This window comes from Drosophila busckii, chromosome 3L (assembly GCF_011750605.1).
Source record: "Drosophila busckii strain San Diego stock center, stock number 13000-0081.31 chromosome 3L, ASM1175060v1, whole genome shotgun sequence".
Taxonomy (NCBI): domain Eukaryota; kingdom Metazoa; phylum Arthropoda; class Insecta; order Diptera; family Drosophilidae; genus Drosophila; species Drosophila busckii.
Window position 1 is genome coordinate 7,667,656 of NC_046606.1, and position 22,410 is coordinate 7,690,065.

At 36.4% G+C, this 22,410-nt stretch overlaps 3 protein-coding genes across 4 annotated transcripts; all 3 read right to left on the minus strand.

Annotated features, from left to right (window-relative positions):
- Nucleotides 1-17: 17 nt before the first annotated feature.
- LOC108598579 (CTL-like protein 1) lies at nucleotides 18-3,713 on the minus strand. Its single transcript, XM_017985270.2, has 9 exons — nucleotides 3,518-3,713; nucleotides 2,566-2,948; nucleotides 2,350-2,504; nucleotides 2,063-2,292; nucleotides 1,689-2,004; nucleotides 1,005-1,284; nucleotides 778-940; nucleotides 494-715; nucleotides 18-437 (listed from the first exon to the last, which is right to left on the minus strand). Exons 1-9 carry the CDS (start codon nucleotides 3,635-3,637, stop codon nucleotides 210-212), a joined length of 2,097 nt encoding a protein of 698 aa, XP_017840759.2. The 5' UTR covers nucleotides 3,638-3,713; the 3' UTR covers nucleotides 18-209.
- A 1,029-nt stretch (nucleotides 3,714-4,742) lies between these two features.
- Nucleotides 4,743-5,888, minus strand: LOC108599009 (caspase). Its single transcript, XM_033293584.1, has 2 exons — nucleotides 5,804-5,888; nucleotides 4,743-5,736 (listed from the first exon to the last, which is right to left on the minus strand). Exon 2 carries the CDS (start codon nucleotides 5,689-5,691, stop codon nucleotides 4,906-4,908), a length of 786 nt encoding a protein of 261 aa, XP_033149475.1. The 5' UTR covers nucleotides 5,692-5,736; nucleotides 5,804-5,888; the 3' UTR covers nucleotides 4,743-4,905.
- A 367-nt stretch (nucleotides 5,889-6,255) lies between these two features.
- Nucleotides 6,256-22,290, minus strand: LOC108598663. 2 transcript variants are annotated; one of them, XM_017985375.2, is made up of 6 exons: nucleotides 22,071-22,290; nucleotides 8,329-8,510; nucleotides 8,159-8,266; nucleotides 7,510-7,674; nucleotides 7,351-7,451; nucleotides 6,256-7,288 (listed from the first exon to the last, which is right to left on the minus strand). In XM_017985375.2, exons 2-6 carry the CDS (start codon nucleotides 8,441-8,443, stop codon nucleotides 6,824-6,826), a joined length of 954 nt encoding a protein of 317 aa, XP_017840864.1. In that variant the 5' UTR covers nucleotides 8,444-8,510; nucleotides 22,071-22,290; the 3' UTR covers nucleotides 6,256-6,823. The 2 variants fall into 2 exon arrangements, with proteins under 2 accessions (XP_017840864.1, XP_017840865.1); XM_017985376.2 differs by lacking the exon at nucleotides 22,071-22,290 and adding an exon at nucleotides 21,576-22,001.
- Nucleotides 22,291-22,410: the final 120 nt, after the last annotated feature.

Here is a 22,410-nt window from a genome sequence, read left to right on the forward strand (position 1 = left end):
AATGATTACATATAATAAATACATTTATAAATTGTGCAGTTATTATGGTTTCAATATCATGTGTAAAATATATATCATCTTTTACTACGTTTTGTACGTTGAGTTTGTTTACCAGGAGGGCACGAGCTGAGATAGATGCTGCGTATTTCGTTAGAATATAGAATTTATGTATATATGTGATGATAGCGTCTTTGTATTGGAATATGAATTTACTCCGCCATTGGGGAGACTTCAGCATCACTTGGCGGTAGTCGTGTAATGCTAAATGGCTGCTTGTTAATGGGCATCATTTCCACAACTTGAATAGGTGGCTCCTCGCCCGCCTGCAGCGGCTCCTCACCCACAAGGTGGGCCAAATTGCTTTGGGCCCAACGACCAGCGCGTCCATTAATAGTTTTATCTTCACAGACGCACAAAAACAACGTGTCCACCACCATCTGCAAGTTAAGTTCAAAATTAGGAAATACTTGCAGTTAATTTAAAGCAAATATACCTCAAAGAGCGAGAGCACAATATGGGCAATAAAGAATGAGAATATGATAATGAGTATGACAGGCGCCATGTAAAAGTTAAGTCCTGGTTTATCCTTTAGCATAAAGATGCCAACCAGACCAGCAATAGACGCGACCACAATTTTGCCCAAGAAGAGGATAAAGTCACCAATGCTATTAATTGTTGCCACTTGCAGTACATTGGTGGCCATAGCGTTCCAGGCCTAGAATACAAAATAATATTACAAATGAATTTTATGTACGTATTTAATAGTAGTATACATACAATGCCTGCAGCCGGACAAAAGTTAATTGATTCAATGGCCACTACAGTGTAGGCGTTGTGGTTAAGGAAACGAATAAACTTCTCCAATAGCCAAAAGCCGCAGATGCAGCACTTTAGACAGCAAGCAGCACACTCGGATCCTTTGTCCTCGCCCTTCTTTAGTCTTAAATCAATAAAGCAAACATAAGATATGAAGAGCTGCTTAAAGATTTACAAGCTACACTTACTTGGCGTATAGATAGGTCAAAATAAGTCGTGGAATTTTGAAAATGGTAATGACAAACGAGCCCTTCGCTACAGTACCCAAATGATATTTAACTAATTTTCCAATGGCATAAATTGTTGGTGTGGTCGTCGGCTTATTAAAGTACCAAAAGGCAACAGCGGCGGCAAGAGCAAACTGCTGACAGGCAAAGATGAATTCAACAGTCCAGATAAGACCAACAACATAAATCCAAAACATGCTGCGCAGTGTATCATCATCCGTAAACTCTACGTGTCGGAGAGCTGTCAGTAGTTAAAAGGAACAATATTAATATAGGTTAAATACATTAAAAAAAAGTTATAGCTTTTTGTATATATACAGCGTTTAGCATATTTTAACAACATTAAGAATTTTGAAATATGTTTCTATTTACATAAAAGTAAAAAAGTTACAAATTCAACCGTGCATAGATTTCAAAGGTGAAATATGACTTACGTATCATATTATAGTCACAGATTTTATCAACAAAAAATGAATAAATGAAAAGTATTAGATGATTAGTATTCAATTTGTCAATCAATTTTCATCCGAGCTTGCTGGTTAAACAGTTTTGCTGCTAAATATTATTTAATAATGATGTTATAACTCGGGCCATATATGCATTAACTTCAATTACTAGTTATTCCATATTTTCAACCATACTTACTTCTTTGCTCAACTCCATTAAGTCCAGTGGCAGTTTGGTTGGCTAGCAACGCGTTTGTATTCAAAGGCAATGTCTGGTGAGCAACTGAAGCACTCTGGAACGGTGCCAGAGGATTCTTATCGGGCGTGGTAGCAGTGGCGAGACAAATGACAACCGCTACCCAAAATGATAAAAATGCTATAAGAACAATAAAGGCAATGAGAGGAGCAATCAGCAAGCCAGGCAGATTCATCATGCAAATGCCTGATTCCTCAAAGAGCGCAGCAAGACCAGACAGTTTGCTCTTAAGGAAGTAAATGATAACCAAAAGAATGACCTGCAATAAAAATATATATGGTTAGTATAGGTTAGCATTTGATTATATACGCATCTACCATAGTTATTGTCGCTATTACGGCCAGAGCGAGTACTGCATGCTGATTACGCAAAAACTCCTCCAGTTGAGAAATCTGTACATTTTGATCGGTCTTGTGGCGTATGCTATAATAGGCGTACCAAAGTGCAACTGTTAGTCCAATACTGGCCACTATGACCAGCACGCAAATAAGCCAGGAAACTATGCGGGACAGCCAATGCATCATTGTAACCAAAGCAATGGATATAACTGCAATAAAATAAAAAATAAGTTTCATATACAGAAATTATTCTCGACTCTGCTTACGCAACGATAGACCGCAGACCATTGCAATTATATGCCAAGTGGCGTAAATATCACCCAGAAATTGTTGCGCTACATCCCAATTGTTGAGCATGGTGTAAAGTTCCTTAGCATCCTTTTGTGACTTGTTGGGTACACAGCGATGCAGCACAGAGGTACTAACAAAGGAAAAAGTAAATTTAATATTCATGCATCGAAGCAAATACTGTAATAAATTACCTTTCCAATATGGGTAAGCTTGGACAAGGGCCCAGGAAATTAAACGTTTTATCCACATCATTGCTTGGCAGATTTGTCAACTTTGGCATATCATAGTCATATTTGCAAAGCTGACTGCCGGTTTCACTATAATACTGTAGCACATCCTGGGCTTTGGTCAGTGTCCGCTTGGGACACTCCTTAACACAAATTTTCAATGATTTTTTTAGTTGTCCAACATCAAAATATAAGACTTCCGGTTCATTTATCGTATTTCTGCCTGACAGCTGAAAGTTTTGAAACTTTTCGTTGTGTTTAACGCCACAGGTGTTGCCAAAGGAGTCGTAGCCATTCAAAACACGCAACGGATTGCCAAATACAAACGAAAATATGGCAATTACAATCTGCAATTCAAGTTAAAATGTTTAAATTTAGTATACCCACATGACTTATGAATCAACATATTACGCGTTTTAATAGTATAAATAATACTTAGGAGCTTATGCCACTGTGTAAAAATGCCAACGCCCACACTCACGGCATTGTAGCATGACAATCGGCAGTATGAATACGTATCTATTGCTTGGACATGCAAATTGCGTGTCCGCATAAATATTCAAAGGACTCCAAATAATTCGTTCCATATGGAATATAAGCAATGTAAGCACAGCTTGACAAGCCCTAATTTAAAGCATATACTTGTATGTATCTCATGCGCTCAACTTTTCATTAGCAGAATTAGCAATTCAACTTATGATGACGATGACGACACTAGCACTTAATGCTATTATTGTTCCCCTTCTCCACTTGCATCGGCTCAAGGTGGAGCAAAAACAATTATACGCACAGATTAATCATCGTTGATCTCTAGCTTTCACTTTCTTCAAACTTTAATACTTGTCTTTTAACTGTTTATTCACGACACACGCAAGCATTTTAATATCTAAAACCTGTGCATAGATAATATATTTACCAAAAACAACCAAAACAATATGTAAATCACAAGCCAAAAAACGTCCGTACAGGTGCGATACTTGGGTCTATTTCGGTTATTTTGAGTTCCATCCTCATCTTTGCTTTCGGCGCAACCCATTTTTAACTTATTTAAATTGTACTTGTATTTATATCAGCTATTGTACTTTTGAGCGACTTTTCTGTTATTATATTCACAACCAAACCGCGAATGTATGCGAGGGATGGACAAAACGGACGCAGGGAACTTAGGGATGGCCCCTACTTTCTCTCGTGACTATCGATAATATAAAATGTTATATTTAGTGTGGCGGTCCCCCGATAGGCTATAATTTACTTGTAAGAAGTCTAGTTTTACGTAGTTTTAAAAGAGAGTCAGATCCCGGCTGGACCAATATTTTTGGAGCGCTCGCTTAGCAAGAAAACAGAGACGCTTGCGCTCGCGCTCAGTCGTAGGATTAGCGCTGAGCGATCGAGCGCTTGACGGCGAACGAATGGATGCGAGCGGCTCTCCAAGCATTTGAGCGAAGAGCAGCGCTAATGAAGTGGGAGGGTGTCAAATAAGACAGCAGCTGAGTCGCTCGCAGGTCAGTAGTGCATGAACTGTCGACGAGGAAATACGCAGTGTTCGAGTGGAAGTTTGAATAATAATTAATAGGTAAATAATATATATATTTACTTAGGCATATAGTTTGACTAAGTTAGTCTGTGCATTTATAAAAAGTACAATTTTGTATTTCCTTTTAGAAGAACTATTTGCTCCATTTGATTTTCGGCTGATTCTCAAAAACTCCTGTCAGCTTTAAAGCTAAACGAGGACCTTCATCTAGATGAGTTTGATTTAATAAGTCGTCATCAGCCTTAAGCGTCCAATCCTTTGAATTACTTGTCGCATTAAAATTATTAAAAGGACTTTGCACAGGACTTTACTGTGGACACATTGACTTCCTGGACACTGATGTGCAATATTCATTTGGAGCTTAAGTCTGCGTCGAACAGCTTTCCAGGCAGTTAGCAAACGCTGGAAAATCACACAATGAGATAAAAAAAACGAATCCGTCTCCAGTGGTGGCGTCGAGTGCTTAATAGAATAAAAGAAGCGGTTTATAGAATAGCTTCTCCATTTGCCCGATAAATAATTATGTAATTGCCACTTCTGAAATACAATACAATTGATAAATCTGACAGCGTCAAAGAATTGGTAAGTACATATATATATTTAATACCAAATTAAAAGCTTTGTATAATGTCCAAGCCAACGGCAAGTTGTTGCTTAAGTAAATAACAAATAATACAAATAAGAAATGCTAACTAAATAACATTTATAAGCTCACTGCTATTGCCAAAATGCAATATACGGGTTAGGGTAGACAAAATGCCGGGTATTTGCTATTGCTGGTCATCATAGGTTTCAAAGATCGCCACACGTTGTGTCACATAAGTCATAATGCGTAGGATATCCATGGATTTGCCTTTGGTCTCCAGCTCAGCACACAGGCTTTGAATGAACCAGCTGCCCGTAACGCTGTCGCTATAGGAAACATAATCCTGCATAGTGGAGTAGGCAAAGAGGAAATCCGCATTGATGGGCAGCGTATAGCTGCTGTTGGAATCACTATCAGTCTCTATAGATCTGCTTGGTCTGAGCTGTACACCAGCATCCCGACGATTGCCACGCTCAGCTTCAATGATGAACAGCTTGGGCTTGTTCGCCAATGAGGGGCATTTGTCTGAGGTAAACTCTTGCCATATGCTATCTAGCTTGTAGGTGGTGTCTCTAGCGTAGAGACATTGGTTAGTGCCATGTGTTAATATAGCAATCAATATGCAATCATTATCTGTATGATCTGCCGTGGCCACAGCTTTAATCTGTTTGCGTATGCTATTGTAGCTCAAATCATTAAACGGCTTGACCTTGAAATTCAGTTGCTCCAGAGCACGGTGCAGATTTTGACGATCTACATCGGCCGTAGGTCTGGAATCCAATTTTAGTGATGACTCAAATGTTTTATGACTGAAGATCAGCGCCACGCCGCGTTTCTTGTGATTCATTTTGTATGTCCAGGCTCTGCGTGAATTAACCATTCTGGCCACGCCTCTATCACCGCCTCCTGCAACCATCGAAAAACAGGCGCCATCAGCTTCAGTGTGGGGATCGTTTTCACTATTTTCCATTTTTCCTTAACTAAATGTAAACAATTGCAGTTGCCGGTGCGTCATCTACTGATAAAATCACGGGTTGCCAAACCATTTCGAACAATTTAAAATTTCTTTACAATTAACATACCTTGTTTGTTTTGAATCGTTAAGAACAAGCTTGTTCAGCAAAATCTGATCGAATGAACTAAAAAGCCTTCAGTTGAACTACTTTGAGCAATCCTAAATTGTGATTCCTAATACAGCTGTTAACATAGCATAACGGAATATTTCATAACAGACGATAGTGAGCAATGTAAAGTTTTTTAACTTTACAGTGTTCAGTATTTTAACAGCGCGCATTTTAACATTTGCGTGGCGCAAAATTTAAAAATAGAATGAACTCTGGGCTTATCAATTGATTTGAAAGTAAGCAAATATAACAAAGAAACAAGAATAATTTTTGAACAGGCTGCTTCATAAGAAAAACTTTTATTACAAGTGCCATTCAATCAATAAACTTCCCTTTTCTTCCATCTGTCCCATTCCGAACTTCCTTAATCCCAGAGAGAAAAATTTCACAAGTTTATGTTATAATTTGCATTTAATTTATTTATATAGTCAACTTACAGCGATAAACATTAAACTTATTTTTAAACAAACAAGCTTAATCTTAATGTGTGTGAATTGTTTGTGTGTTTTGTTTTGTTTACGTCAGCAACAATTGTTTATATTTTACATTGCAAATTAACATAAGTAATGCTAAATCGATTGAAAAAGGTCATGATGAAATTGCAGCTTGTGGGAGAGAGGGAACTGGGCATAGGTCATAAGGACACTTGGAGAATGCTACACAATGCTTTAGATTAGATGGAAAGTTTTAAATTAAATACTTTGACTTTGCCCATGGACGGAAACCGTTGCAAAATATTAAATCAAAATTAACATTGCGGCGCGATTGGAAGACAAATGAAAAGAATTCGTTTATCCAACTATTAAATTAAATGTAAATTGTATATCGGTTGTTGTTCTTCATTAAATCTTGCAGCCAATGCGCAATCAAATGTCAAATCATCTTGTTGTGTTTTGTTGCTACTGTACACAGTCTTTGTTTAATGTAATTGTATTTGTTGTCGTTCTCATATGTTAATGTCGAGTAGATGGAGCTAAACTAAACCTCCGTGCTGTGCGTTTGAATGCGCACCTTCTTAACGCTGCCAGTGCGTCGCATGGGCGGCGAGCTGCCCGATCCTGAGAAGCCAGGATTCTGTATGCCCAGCGTTGGATCTGGCCGAGGTCGCGGCTTTTTGAGACTGGAACGCAGCGGCGAGCGCGTCACCGAATCCAGCGTGGAGCCATTTGAGACGCTGGTCACTGTGGTGCTCATGGAGGCCACACTGCCAGCGGTTCCAGCTCCATTGCGTATGCCGCTGTATGGCTTGCCCGAAGCGTCCGTAACCGAGACGCCATTGCGTCCACGCGACGGCTCCTTGAAGCCGGGATTATTAAAGGTTGTTGCACTTGCAGGCGAGGAAGCGTCCAGCGCCATTGTGGGATCTCCGCCAGGACTGCGTGAGAATATAACATCATATAAAGCAGCAACAAACAACGCTATGGACAATACAATCACAACTATCTGCAAAGCCAACAAATATAAATTAATTACAACTATTACATTATCAAATTATGTGCACTCACCTGTATATAGAAGGAAATGCCACGCGATATCTTGAAGCCAAAGCGCTCCTGCTCATCGATTTGCAGGGCAAACAGCACTGTAGCGATTATAGCCAGCAAACCTAAGTGCAATTTAATATTTATTAATCAGCTATAGTTGTGGGAGCTTCGAGCACTTACCGCCCAGCAGCGCTAATATCAGCTTGACAATGACCAGCGATGTGTATGACAGGACAACCTTCTCCCGCGATGATATCATGGCATGTTGTATGACCGACAAGATGCAGAAGATACCAAGCAGCGCCGAGCTGCCGATGGCCAAGAGACCGCTCACAAATACGGCATCTGGAAGAAATGGGAAATGGAGTGCAGGTAAGTGAATTAGTTTGTCATAAGGAATTAACATAAAATTAACTCTCAGGATAATGGTTAACTAGCCTAACATGAATCTAGAAATAATCCTATTTATACAAAAATAAGAATTTATTTTAGTTTATTTATATTCGTGCTTGGCGATTTCATATCTATACGAAATCATTTAAATATATTGGGGGTTGCCTAGTGTATTTAATCAGGAAAATCTATTTTGTTTAATTAGAGTTAAAAACGTTAATTTTTTGTTCTCTTTATCTTATTGTTTTAAATACGGACTCAAAGTTATGTATGCAGACTATGAACACTATTTAAAATCCTTCTTCAAATTTGAGTATTTAAAACTATGCTGGATTCAGTTTTTATTTTATATTTTTTGCAAAGTGAGGCTCTAAGTCTAAGCGACTTATATTAACTATATTAGTAACTATATAGCTTGCTTGTTAAATCCACTTACTGCTCAGTCTGAATTTGGAGACATCGTTGCCGCATTTCTCGCGATTGTAAGTCAATTGTTTGCAGACTTTGAATGGCCCAAAATAGCCGCGATCGTAGTCATAGCCACCTGTTGAACAAAATTACAATTACGCAATGTACTTACAAAACTTTTAAAGGCAACAGACTTACCCGATGGACTATCGTAATAACCCCAAATGGGTATGCCAATGGCAACGGAGGCTAGAGCAAAGCAAACGAATCCTAGACAGGTCACCCCAGCAACATAAAGTGACGACGTAGCCATGTTTTACTGTACAGCATAACGATAATGATAACTTGATTGGTTTACTGAGATCCCAAGTGACAAAATGCTGCAAAAAGTCAAAAAAGACAGTTTATTAAAAACAATTGCTCAGCAGCTGTAGTAAAAATAAAATAAATATAGTACATATATTTGCAAAAGCAAAAATAAAAATGCTTTTCAATTAAATATAACATTTATGTGGGCTGTGTACGCAGCTGTGTGTGTGTGTGTCAGTGTGCACAGTGGGCTTTCAGTGTCAAGTGTATACTCACACACATTGAGCTGCCATTTGGCGCACTCGCACTCAAACTAATCACCTTACATTACGATTTTACTTTCTGCGTTTTTTTATGTCCGCCTGTCTGTCTGTCTGTCAGCCATGTAAGCGAATATTTGGCATTGTGATTACATAAGCATTAACCGCCCTCGTTGCTCTCGTTACTGAGTGCAAAAAATACTCATGCCAAACAATTGGTTCTCATTCATTCCACATTAAGAGCTACTTGGGCTATTAACCTTGGCTTACAGCCATACAATGTACGCTATATGCAGATGCCTCGATATACACGCAATGCAAAGTCATAAGTCATATCTATAGAATATATTTAGTGTATAGCAAATATCTGTAAGCCGATTTATGATTAAGCCGATTTCCTGTCACTACTTTGACGTAATTAAATGCCAATTATAGCCTGGCAATTGCCTTTTGCTTTCGAAAAGCTTCGATTCTATCAATAGATTTATATTTTGTGCAAATAGTTCGAGTAGTGTTCACAGCTTTATGCTAATAGATTTTTTTTGAAAGTGAATAGGTGTTTATTAAAAATGCTAACAATTTAGAATTGTACGCCGTTCTCATTTTCTAATTACACAATGGGTATATATAACGTTTTATTGATTCTGCAAGCTAACAATGATCTATAATAATAATAATAAAAATCAATAAAATATATTTAATATTTTATCTTACTTAAAAAAAATTTCTGTTTTACTTCCAGCGAATCTGAAACCTAAAAATTCGTTATCAACGAATGTCTAAAAAATATTATTTAATGTCCATGAGAGTAGCTTTCATATAATATATTTTTATTAATTAAAAAATCTGAAATTTCAAAACATTGAACATACATCCCAAGGGGTAATCAAGTCAATAAATTATATTTTTTCTACGAAATGTCTTAAACAATTAATGAAAAATTAAAGTATACATTTCTATTACTTTTATTTTTCTAATAATAATATCTAAACTCACAAATTATCAAAGCAATAAGAAATATTATTCATCAACGATCGAAGTCTAGAAAAGTTTATGAAAATATACAATATAAATATATTATTATTATTACATTTTGTATTCTGTTTATCGGCAAATAACAAGCTTAAACTATTGTTTATTTAATAAACTATTTGCATTGTCACAGCTGACAATTTACTTAACGTTGGAGATCATTATGCAACTGCACAACAAATGTTAATAAACTCAGCTAAGCGACTGTCTCGTAAGCTGAGTTCGCTCAGTGACATAATGAGAAGACAACTAGAACGAAATTCAAGATGATAAAGTCGATACGGCAATAGACACAAAGAGTAGCTGAGAGGCAGAAATAAAAGGCAAAAGCTGAGCTCAACTGAGAAGGGGAATAAAACTTGAAGCCGGCGTTTGCTGTTTGTTGCTCTTAGCGGTAAATAGAGAACCACACGGGCCGCCGCGCCAATGCGAAAAGCAATAAAGTGAATGCAAAAAGTCAGGCGAGCTACTTAAATTACCAGGTGAACGAGACGAGCGTCGGTTCTGCCAGTTGGTTACCAAGCTGCTGCTTTTGGGGCGTAGAGGCGCACAGGTGGGGCGGGCTGTGGGGTGGCGAGATAAGCAACTGTGAGGGGGCCTGTCGCTGGTGGTTGCTTGAGTGGAACCAACTACCGAGCAGGCATCATCATAACTGTGTGTAGCGTTCTACTTACATACATATCCACATAGTTGAGGGCAACCAGCAACAAGCAACAGGTTGTCGAATCATTTTTTTTTTTCGAAAGGTTCGACACACATTGTAACAAAAAAAATAAAAAAAAAAGCGCTTAACATGTCCAGTTAAAGTGTTTAGCTAGCGGCTAAGCCATTCGTTCAACTCCAGCTCGCAAGTCAAAGTCAAAAACGTCTGAACTTTTCTCAATTGTGTCACGATTTTCAACTTGCATACATTTCAAGCAGCTTCCCCCCTCCTCCCCTAACCCGCTCTCTTCAGACGCTCTGCGTGGGCGTTGAGGACAGTTTGAAGCGCTGTGGGATATTTAATTTGTTTAGCTTACCGCGCATAATTCAAAACAGCGAGAAAAAGAATTGTGTGCCTGTCTTTATGTTTAGCTGATTTACACGCAGTAGAAGAAGCGTTGGTGTCAACTCTGCAGAGAAGACACAGCGACAGCTTATTGAGTAGCCGACACGTTTTCGACCGTAGCGAGACCAAGGCAGACATTGTCAGCAGCATGCCGTCAGTTCTATAGCACAGTGGTTGCAAGCTTATGGTATTGGTTGAAAAATAGTATTTATAATGTAAAGAAACACAAGGAAGATTTTGAATTTGATAGCACATTCGCAAGCTGTTCCACAACTTCAAAAATTGTTTCACTAAAATATTATTTAGAAATTAATTGTTTGACTCAAAGACTTTCAGCTTATAAAGAAATTTGCAGCTTCCTTCTTATAATAAAAACCGCAGCTTTTTGATTTGATACAATAATTATTTGGCGAGTTAACAAACTTATAATTTAAATTTTAAAATATAATATTATTCATTATTAGAACATTTTTTGTTTGTATTAACTTGTAGACAAGTTTCTGTTAGAAAGATTTGTATGCCATGCACAAATTTCGGCTTCTTTCTTAATTTATAAAAATTATTTATTTACTGTAAATTTGAAAGCTAAGATTCTACATTTAATATATTGAAATTGTATCATTAAAACATTATTTAGAAAGATTTCTGGCTCATGTATATATCAATTTAGTTCATCTTTTTGCTGTTACAATTTTTAAATATTTTTTTCTTTTTATCTATGCCCTTTCTATTCCCTTTAGCGCTTTCTTTGTTAGCAAATCTCAAAGTTCAATCATCTTAAGCTACAAACAAAGCGAATTAACTACCCACAACATATCGAGTTTTATTTGCGCCACCGTCGCTCATTAATTCTATTCCCGTTGCTATTCCATGCTTGGAAACCCTTTTCGTAACCTTTTGCATTTCTATTTAAATTTCGTGAGCAGTGCTGATAAATAAGCTTTAGCTTAAATCCAACCACCATTAGTGCTGGTAGAAGCGAGAAAAGAAAACAATTACTTAACAGCAGAGCTTGAAGCCAAGTCGAAAATGAAGTAATTTGGCCTACAGAGAGGCCAACAAACCAAAATGTTCGTCACTTAATCAAATGAATTAAATCTGTTCCACAAGCAAAAGCCAAAAAGCCCAAAGCGCACGTATAAAAGGTAAACTGGGCCTAATGAAAAGTCGCTTTTCCGCCGAAAAATTTGGGTCAACAGAAAGAGAGCCTGGCTAACAGCAAACAGGAAATTTACTACAATTTGTCGGCTTTGGCTTTTAGGCTCGGGAATCAAATGGCAAAACGTGTTGCGGTCACCATAACCAAAGCCAAAGAACCCTCAGGCTATTAACTTGTGTATATGCCATTCAAATGGGCCAAAAACGAAAAAAGGAAACAATAACAAACGCCAATATTTATTGATTTTTGGGCAGAATTGTTGCCAAGCGTTAGTCCAAGTTGGTTGCACTTGTTGCCATGGCAAAGTGCACAAAGCCAAACCACAACAGCAAACAAGTAAACAAGTGCCCTGGAACAGTTTCGACCTGAAATTGGGAACACTGGAAAATGTGCATGCAAATAGAGTTAGAAACTTAACAGCTACAACAGCTGCTGCCAAAATATAAGGCACAGCTCTTGGCGCTTATTAAGTGGCCAAGTTAACTGAATTCATTAAAAGTTAAATGGCTGTTGCCGAACTTCAGTCAAGCTTAAGTTGCACTCAAAGTTTACCCGCTTGCCAACTAATTAGAAGCAAATTCTTTGACATAAATTATTATAACCAATCGACATGTTTTGCTAACAGCGTAAGCCAAGATAACTAATTAAGTTAAGCACAAAGTTTCGTTGCACTTTCTGTTTGGCTAAAGCAAACTGAACTGAAAACTCTAGAAAATGATTCAAGTTGCTTGCAAATTTATGAAATTGCAAACGTTTCGAGCAACAAACAGATTTATATTTATAAATAAAAATAAATCAAAATTCTATAATAATCTTAGAAACATATACTTATTTGAAATATCAAGGGAGTTGGCTTTTAAATGGGATAAAAATCAACAAAAAGCTTATCTAACCACAAAATAAAATTTATATTTATATATACAATATTTTTAAGTAAATTGTTTCATTGATGAAAGTTTCTTTGTGAGAAATATTTCTAGCTCATTTCTAATTTAAATTTTTAGTATTAAAGTTTCTACAATTCTTTACATATTATATATATTTATATATTGTAAACAAATATCAAAGTTCAATCAACTTAAGCTCTAAAGTTTTGCCTCACATAGTGTTAAAACTAACATAATTATACCTTATGCCAATATTTAAGACCTTTTAGCCATAGTGCGTGCGCTGATGGCGTCCCCAATGCATTGGCTACTTTAGCTAATGACTTTATTGCAACGAACTGGAGGCAGCTGCTCCGGGGCAACTGCTCACCTCGCTTGACTCTTTTCGCATATGTCTTGGGCTTGCCTATCAAGCAAAAATTAGCGCAAGCAAATTAAATGAATAGACAACGGGCCATCAACATCATTATCAAGGGAAAAGACTCGCTCGAATGTGTGTTGATGGCAAAAGCGCTTTGGGTGGCAGCAATTGGGTTAGAACGTGTTTGAAGTGAATGTGGCATAAACTTTGAGCATAGCTGGCAAGCACATTAGATAGATACTCTATGCATTAATTAAATAAATTAATAAATAAGCTGGAATAACATTCTATACAGTGCATCAATTGATAAATTAATTACTTAGATTACAAAATTAAATGAGAAATCTCGCTCAATGCAAAATTTGTTTAACAAACTAACTGTGTTGTTTTTATTTCTGCAGTAAAACAATTTCTTGTATAATTTTATATGTTGAATTCTTTTCAAAGTTTTTTATTATGAATCTTTTGCTTTGTGCAAAGCTTTAACTTGCAACATTCTTTCCAACTAAATCAAATTAGCCTTTGAGGTAGAGTGTATAACAATTAAGCTTAAATGTTTTGGCATGGCCCAAAGAAGATGCAACACATGTTATGTAAATAAGCAAAGCCAACCACAAGAAAAATGCTGACAAAGAAAAGCGTAACACAGAGAGAGAGAGAGAGGGAGAGAGAGGAAGGAAGGCAGGCAGGGCTGACAGTTTGTTGAGCAGAAAAACTGTTGTCACCAATAGACGCAGCGCTGAGCTGCGTTGCGTTGTTGTTGGCCACGTTAATGACAATGTCTACAGTGAGGAGCGCAGGCAGTCCAGCTGAGTGAGGCGTTGGTAGCTCTTGATTGTTTGCACAACTTGCATATGTATGCACATGTGTGTGTGTATATTTCTATTTTTTTGTAGCCAAGTTGTCATAATGAAAGATAAATACTTGCAACATAAACTTTGGACATGCCACTGACATGACAGTTTGTTAGAGCGAGATAGCGTTAGTGATGTGGCAGCTACTACAGTTGCAGCTGCATGTGTGTGTGTGTGTGTGTGTGTGTTAATTGAAACCCTAAGAAGCACTCAAAGCACAACTTTCACCCAAAAAATAAAAAAAATATTGAAGACATGCGCGGCAAAGTAAAAGTTTTTCACGCTGGCAGCCAAACGTGAAAAGTCTCAATAGAAAATAAGAAAATATAAGTTGAAACGTCAACAGCTTCCGCTAAATCAAATATTATAAGAACAGCAACAATTATGTTTAAAACATATGTGAAGACCTAGCAGCTTAACTAGCTGCTAACCCATGGGCTTGGCCTAAAGCTTAAAGCCAAAGCCAAAGCCAACCCATGTAGATTGACCTAGTTCCAGCGGCATTGTTGCTACCTAACCTGCTACCCCCCCTATACCCCCCCTAGCCACTCAAACTCATCACTCACGCTAGACAAAGCAGCGAGCCACAAATTGTTGCTGGCATTTATTTTTTCTTCTTCTTTATATTAACCCATGTGGCATGTAAACTAGAACTGCAGACACAGTCTGGGGAATGAAGATCAGAACTGGGATGCTGTTGCTTCAAAACGGAAGCTCTTGACATTTTGCCTACTTTCAGTTCAACTGTCTAACTGTTTTGCTTTCAACATGCGCTGGAAATTGTTAATGCCAAAGACATCAAATTCAATTTCCTTAAACACAAGCGGAAGTTTTCAAGCTTAGCTTAGCTTATTTATAGACCTCAGAGCACTACTTAACTCAATTTGTTGACTTTTAATGTATTTTTAATTTAAGACGCTGTGAAAAAAAGCAAAAGCAGTCTTTAAGTTTATTTAAACGAGGCGTGGCAGACGCTATAAATTGTATATTTATATTTTATATAACTATATCTATAAAATTTTAACATTATTTCACTTTAACAAGAACTTAACTTGAAGCTTCTCATTAGTCTTGTACTGTCGGCTGTGCCCAACTTCAAGTTTTTCTAACTATTTAAAGCTAGTTTAGCTCTAGAAACTAATTTACTATTTTTTGTAACAAATAATAATAATGTTAGATTTATATCTTTTGTTGTAATTATATTTGCAATGTTTGCTGCATTACTTTGCCAAAATATTAGCTAAGCAATATAAATCATAGTTTTTAACAAACTATTGTAAATAAATACTAATTTACTTTCCCATACATTTTAATTAGTTAATTAGCTTAGCAATATTATTGTTTTTGCCAAAGGAAATGAGAGTCTAGAGTATTTTTTTTATCATTTCTAACTTATCTTGTTACTTATTTTCTTTATTGCTTTCCCATACATATTAATTAGTTTATTAGCTTTTTTTTGGTCAAACCATATAAGCTTTAAGTTATGTACAAATCTCAAGCTACAAAACGGAAGTATATTGTTGACGTGATTTCAATAGCCAATTAGCCAAACAATTGGCAGCTGGCTATTAGCAAACATTAATTAATAAGCCAGCTGTGCGAGTTGTGGCAAACAGTTGCCAAGTGTTTAGCACGTGAGCTATCTGCTGGATCAGCCATCCCCCCTTCTCTCTCAATCTGCAATTAGCTGTAGCTGTGAAATTTAAAAATACAACAAAAGCTTTGCGCTGACTTAAACAAAAAACGGAGATGAGCTGCAGCAGATTGGCTACGCTCTTGGTTTACCCTTTTTGATAAAAAGGTGTTTGATTACATTTTATTTGTTTATATTTATGTCTGTGTTTATTTGCAGCGATTTTAGCCAAATCAGCAGCTTGTTGGACAACCACAAGTATTCAAATATATTTTGCAATTTATTTTTAGGCTTTTGTGTTTTACAACGTCATGCATTAGGCATTTCCACATCGACTAAAAAACACTGACAGGTTGTCTAATGGAAAACATGAAAAATGCGCTGTCATGAGCAGATATAACCGGCTAAAAGTCCCACAACAAGGTAATCATAATCAAGCTGTGATATATGCACGAACATAAACATGCAGACAATATGTACATAGCGGGAAAAAAGAGCAAAAATTTAAACAAAACAAAACAAGTTTGCATTGTGTTGCGAATGCCTCGGCAAAGGTCAGCAATGAAAGCTACAGTTATATATACACATATATATACTTGAAGCAATAAATTTGTCATTTCTACAAGAATTTCGCATGTGAGTTGCATTAGAGTTTTTTTTTTGTTTGCCTCATTGAGTCATAAACAATAAACATAATTGTTATAACAATAACAATTGCTGGACCGCTGCCCTTTGCGTATGTAAGTTTGTAATTTAATTGATGCTTTGCCATTTGCTCAGTTATTGAACTGCCCGCCTCACATTCGTTTTCGGCTTATTTGAATTCTTTTTATATTCGTTAAGGCGGCTTACGCTGCGTATACATAATTAAATAATACCAAGTGGCTACAAAAAAATGCGCATTATGCTTTAGGCGCGGCTCAGGTTAACAACCTTGACCGCGAATATTTCTCTGAGAGCGTTGTAAGCATATTTTTAAGCCCTACTGTGTCTGTTGTGATGAGCGTCAAACAAGTTTACGCTATGTTCCCATGAAAGATCTTTTGAAATTTAATTACAATTCTAATGAGATTAGCTTGATAAAGTTCAATTTAATTAGTGCCATAGATTGAACGATAAGTGCAAGAGTTACTCTTAAATTTCTTACTTATAAATTTGTATTCAATTTAATAAATAAATAAATATTTCGTTTGCTGCATAAATTATTGCAAACCCTTTTCAGCTTGGTTTCATTCTTTCAACAAATTCAATCGATAATAAAGATATACCTAAGGCAAAGAATTTACATGTGAGTCATACAACGATTGCAAAATTTACTAAAAAGTCTCGCTAATCCGAAATAAAACAAAATAATTTCACGTAGTAGCTTAAACGAAAACGAAAGAGTCTTTATTTAATATTGAGCAATTTATTTGCTTAACAGCTTTCTAAATATATAATAACGTAGCAACAAATTGACGTGCGGTTACCAAATTCTATGCAATTGTCATTAATTGATTTCCCTTGAGTGTCTTTAATATTTCAACATAAACTTTACGTTTGGCACCAAAGGGTGAAAGATCAACGCACAATCAACGCGGTGTCTTCACAGTTACCCACCAAAAATAACTGCCCAAAAAATATAAAAATTGTTTGGGGAGGTCATGACTGGGCGCGAGAGAGTTGCACAAGTATTTGTGCAAACGAAGCAAATTGCTAAATGTATTTTATATTCAAAGCATACAAAGAGCAAAAAACAACACAACAACTACTAGTAGAAAATTTCTATTCGTTTAGCTAATAGGGTCAATTGTACAATTAATTTATAATTTGTTTAAGCTGCTTGCCTGGGTTAGTGGGTTGTCTGCACTCTTGAGGTTGCTGCTCGTTTTATTATTCATTAATTAATTGTTGTTTACAAATTATTTTAGCGCTGCCTGCAGTTTAAATCTTGACACGAGGCTATTCCCAGTGCGATTGTCACGCTCTTAAGGAGCACTTTAGTTGGCTGACGTGATTCACGAAATTTCTACAAATTTTCCAATTTTATGACTCTGCCCCCATAATAACGATTAACTGCAATCCAAAACACAATCTTTTATAACCATTATTATTGTTGTTGTTGGGAGCAGCGACGACAAAGCTTGCATACAAATTGCTCTGGCTGTTTATTTTCAAATTTGCATACCCTACAGTTGGTCTAAATAAAGGGTTAATTAATTTGGCATAACTTTAAAATTTGAATTTCAGTTTGATAAATTTATTTAAGCTAATTTTATTAGCTTCTTATATTTTTATTGTTTATTCTATTCATTTTGACAGCGTAACTTGCCGTCGACTAAGTCTGTTGCTAACTTTATTTTTTATTTATTGTGGGTGGCTTTTGAGCAACGAACGTTAACTTACGTATTATCTATAAGTGTGTATCTCTGTCTTTGTGCAATTTGTCATGTAATTCTGTTGTTTTTCCCATTGACTTAATTTAGCCAAAGGCATACGCAGTTGCGCGTAATTATTATTCTAGCAAAGATGCAACCGTTGATTGGCATTTAATTAATTTAATGCATAACACAAGCGTAATAAAAAGCTAAACGTTCCGTTAGTTACACCGCATCAAAAGCTCATTAAAGCTTAATGTTTACGAAATGAATAACAATAGCATTAATTTCCTGTATGCAATTTCAATTGCCCATATTCAGTTGCACTTAGGGCACTTTCTAACTGCGCCCACTGTGCTGTGAATGAAAAAAGAATAGAGTCGAGTCGAGTCGAGAGAGCTGCAAATCAAAACAAAAAACATGAGTGTAGAATTGCTGAACCGTTACATTCTCTTAAACAGCTGCATAAATATCAATTAAAAGGCAAAACAAAACCAAAAGCGGTTCAAAGACTCTAAAGACGCGCACACTTGCAAAAGCTCGTTGACTTAAAACTCAATTACCGGTCACTTGATTACGCAGCCTAGAATGCAAGAGAGCGAGAGAGCAAGAGAGCGAGTTCTTGTGAGAGCGTATGCATAATATTTGCATTCAACAAGTTGCACTCCCAGCTTATTTTGAATGACCATGAAGCTAAAAAAAATACCAAAGTTGCCATTGCAAACTCCATTCTCTCGCTCGCTCTCTCTATTGCTTTCTCGCTTGCACACATGTGCATTTGAATTGGCACAAAAGCTGACCACGCAAGTGTGACGTGTTTTGTTGCTCTTGCTGCTCTTGTTGTTGTTGTTGAGCATTTGGCCAGTCAACCAGAGCTTTTGTTTTTGATTCCCACCTTTTCTACTCTTTCTTCATGCCTGAATTATGTAAATTCGTTTTATATGTACAACATATTGTTGTCACAGTGGGTGTGGCAGCTTTTAAAAAAAAAAAAAGATTCTTTCACTGCATGCAGACAAAAATTTTGGGTTTTTCGTAAAGAAGCAGAAACAAACAAAACAACAACAACAGTAAGTTTGTAGCTTGTTGTGGCTGTTGCAGCGCCTAACGGTGCTTAACGTCACCTACTTTTTACTCAAATATACACACACACACACACATACATACATCATGTTTGTTAACTGTTAAACTGGTTTTCAACAATTTTGTACATTGAAAACGAAATGATTTTTTTTTTTGAAGCTGACGGCATCCAGCGGCGTTTTGGCCAAGTTATTTTTAAGCCTCAGCTCGCCTCTGCTTAGAATTTTATACACTTTCTTTCTATGTATCTTTCTGTCCTTTACCTCTATGTATATCTTTATTTTACTGCTGCATTTGCATATATACATATGTATGCATGTTTTTATTACGATATGACACTCAACTCAACTCTCTGTGAACGATAAGACGCTCAAACGTGCTCATATCCAAGTGTCTGAAAAGCGCGTGTCATGGCCAAGACTTTAACACACACACTCACACTCACACATATGCATACAAACTAAACACATCTTTATTTATGTGCTAGATAGCAAATTCTTAAGAGTTTCCTGCATATCTCTTTAGTACTTAAACAATCTCTTTGTGTGCAAGACTTGGAAACATGAGAGAGTATTAATTAGCCAAGCTCATTTACAGAATACTAAAGTAAGATTTTTACATTCAAATCATATTGCATAATTTTAATAAACCTTAATATTGCATTGAAATATTTCAGAAATTATATCATACAAAAACCAACTAATCAAATTTGCAGTTTTTAGTTTTTTCTACGTTTTTAAATTTTAAAGGGATTTAGAAAATATTCTCAAAATTTTCTGTAATTTATAATTGCGCTATAGCAATTTGTAAATTGTTTTCATTTATCCTTAATGCATATTGCTTTGATAAATATGATGAGATTTATTTTTTTATGATTAAAAAACATATGTAAGTGGAAAAGTCAACTACAGTATATTAGCAGCAATAACTCATCGACTTAATAGTCTTTACCATATTATATATTGTAAACTTTTAGTCATAACTCAACTTCTTATCAAAGGTTGCATTTGAAAAATAACACAACATGAAATAAATGTGTTTGCTGTAGCCTTCAGGAAAAGTTTTTGTTGCAAAACATTTGCATAGTTGTCGTCTTGTGGCAGGTGGGAAAGCGACCCAGGGAAGCGTTGCACATACATTTTTTTTATAATTATATTGTACATGGCGGGGCAACAACTCAAACACACTTTAAATGACTTTCAGTCACGCCAGCAGCAGCAGCAAGTGCAACAACGTTATACACAAAATGAGTTAGGGGGGAGTTAGGGGGATGGAACTAAGTTTTACGCGCTTAAATTATGCAAAGTTTTGCAAGCAGCGCAATTTGCAATGTGATAAGAGTGGCTGAGGTTTTTAACTGTAAAACTTAATTAGTAAATTGCAATGCTATTAAAAATGAACCCCAAGATTTGTTGCTGTTGTTGTTGTTGTTGTCAAATGTCGCATTGCCGTGTGGCAAGCGTAAATTGGTATTTAACTGGGACACACAGGTGCCTGCTACGAAATGAGGACAACACTTAACGCTGACGTCATGTGGTCAGGAAGCCAACTTTAACTTCAGTTCCAACTTTTGGGTGTGTTCCACCCCCCTGCCCCCTTTCACATACTATACACTTCGTCATTGTCATTTAACCTTGCAGCAAAGGTCTCGTGTATCCATGGCTATAATTTAGCAAACAGCGAATGTTTTTGTTTTTTAGTGTCTAGCGATCAGACACGCAAGCGAATTTTATACGTTTTCCCAGTTAAGCGACACATTTAGATACTCGCAGCTACTTAACGCTAGCCAAAAAGTTAATTACCTATCCAGGCCCATTTGGGGTGGAGCCAGCTTCTCAGCATTAAGTTCTAATGTGATGACCTAGCCGCAAGCAATTGTCTTAATATTTTTTAAGTTGGGAATCTGTAATTAAACTGAGCTTACATCATTTGTTTATGTCGAATTATTTTAGACTTTATATGCTGAGCGATAAGCTTCCTTTTCAAAGGAAAGCGTATTTTACGATTCCTTTGCCAACATTTGGGGCACACTAAAATAGGTCATAAGCTCACGAAAGGTCTTTTCGGCCATAAAAAACAGCTAACTAGGCTTGGTCTGCTTCTATTTTTAACAACAACAACAACATATTGGGTATAAAGATAGCTCACGACAAAACCGCAAGTGACTAACAGGGTGAAAAAATAAACTCATAAAGTAAATATTTAGTTAACTACATCAGCAGCTAAACTCCACTGCTTATCAGCAAAGCAAGTTAAAGTTGTTAAATTTACTGTCCGTCTAAAACAAATGCAGATGATTCAATTCAAATTCAAGCTTAATGCAATTCATATAAAATTATTTGATAATAATACTCCACTTGTAAAAGCTTAACAGCGTCAAATGCAAATGCAAATGCATGCAAAAGTAAAAAAAAACATGAGGCAAAAAAAAAAACAGAGAACATAAAAAAATTCCAACTAACCTGTAGACAAGTCTAACCTGTTGCTGCTGCCAACGCTTACGCCGACGCAAGCAAAAGAACTTTAACTCAAAAGCTTAATGCTCTCTCACTCAAAACACAAACTGTATACGCGACTATTTTGCTCTCCCTTTTACACAGAGACACACACACAGATGCACAGGTAAGCTTACATATATCTGAAGCCAAAACACATTGCGCAAAAAGGAGAAGCAATAATGAATGATCGTCACATACAAAGACAAGCTTGAGTATGTATATGTATTTATATTCGTCTGTATTTGGTTATATGTAAACACGTTCTTTTCTTATAGCTTTACACCTTTTTCACGGATAATTTCAGCACTAAAATTTAGCTTCATCTAGCAAAAGTTTGAAGCGCGTGGCAGATTTTCATTAACACAATAATGCGCCGGCGCAGCACGTTGCAAGCCAAAAGCGGCAGAATAAAATCAATTTCAATTCATCTATAACTATGTACATACATAAATTTAATACCTTTAAAACTCGTTATTGTCGGCATTTATATGTTTGCTTAATTCACATAACTATTTGAATTTTTCGAATTGCACGCAAGTCCAGCTTTTAATATTAAAATATTAAATTGCGAACCAAAACACAACTTATTTCGTCAACAAACATCATAGCTGCGAACGAAGCTTAATGTTTATAATTTTGAAAATATCCGCACTAAACCGACACACAACCTGCCCGTTCCGTGTTGTTTATGTTATTTAAAAAAAATTTACGTTACAAGGTTCAAACATCGGTGCAGCAACATTTGTGTTGTGTGAGAGCGAAAGATCCGATGTTTGAGTTCGTTTCAAACTAGCTTTTT

Bases quoted from the DNA above. Each gene is read 5' to 3' on its own strand.
- LOC108598579 (XM_017985270.2), bottom strand. From the start codon at position 3,637: ATGGGTTGCGCCGAAAGCAAAGATGAGGATGGAACTCAAAATAACCGA. The intron at 2,949-3,517 runs GTAAATATATTA...CTTGAATTGCAG, and splicing joins TATTGTTTTGGTTGTTTTTG to ATTGTAATTGCCATATTTTC. The intron at 2,505-2,565 runs GTAATTTATTAC...TTCCTTTGTTAG, and splicing joins AGCTTACCCATATTGGAAAG to TACCTCTGTGCTGCATCGCT.
- LOC108599009 (XM_033293584.1), bottom strand. From the start codon at position 5,691: ATGGAAAATAGTGAAAACGATCCCCACACTGAAGCTGATGGCGCCTGT.
- LOC108598663 (XM_017985375.2), bottom strand. From the start codon at position 8,443: ATGGCTACGTCGTCACTTTATGTTGCTGGGGTGACCTGTCTAGGATTC. The intron at 8,267-8,328 runs GTAAGTCTGTTG...TTTGTTCAACAG, and splicing joins TTATTACGATAGTCCATCGG to GTGGCTATGACTACGATCGC. The intron at 7,675-8,158 runs GTAAGTGGATTT...CATTTCTTCCAG, and splicing joins CTCCAAATTCAGACTGAGCA to ATGCCGTATTTGTGAGCGGT.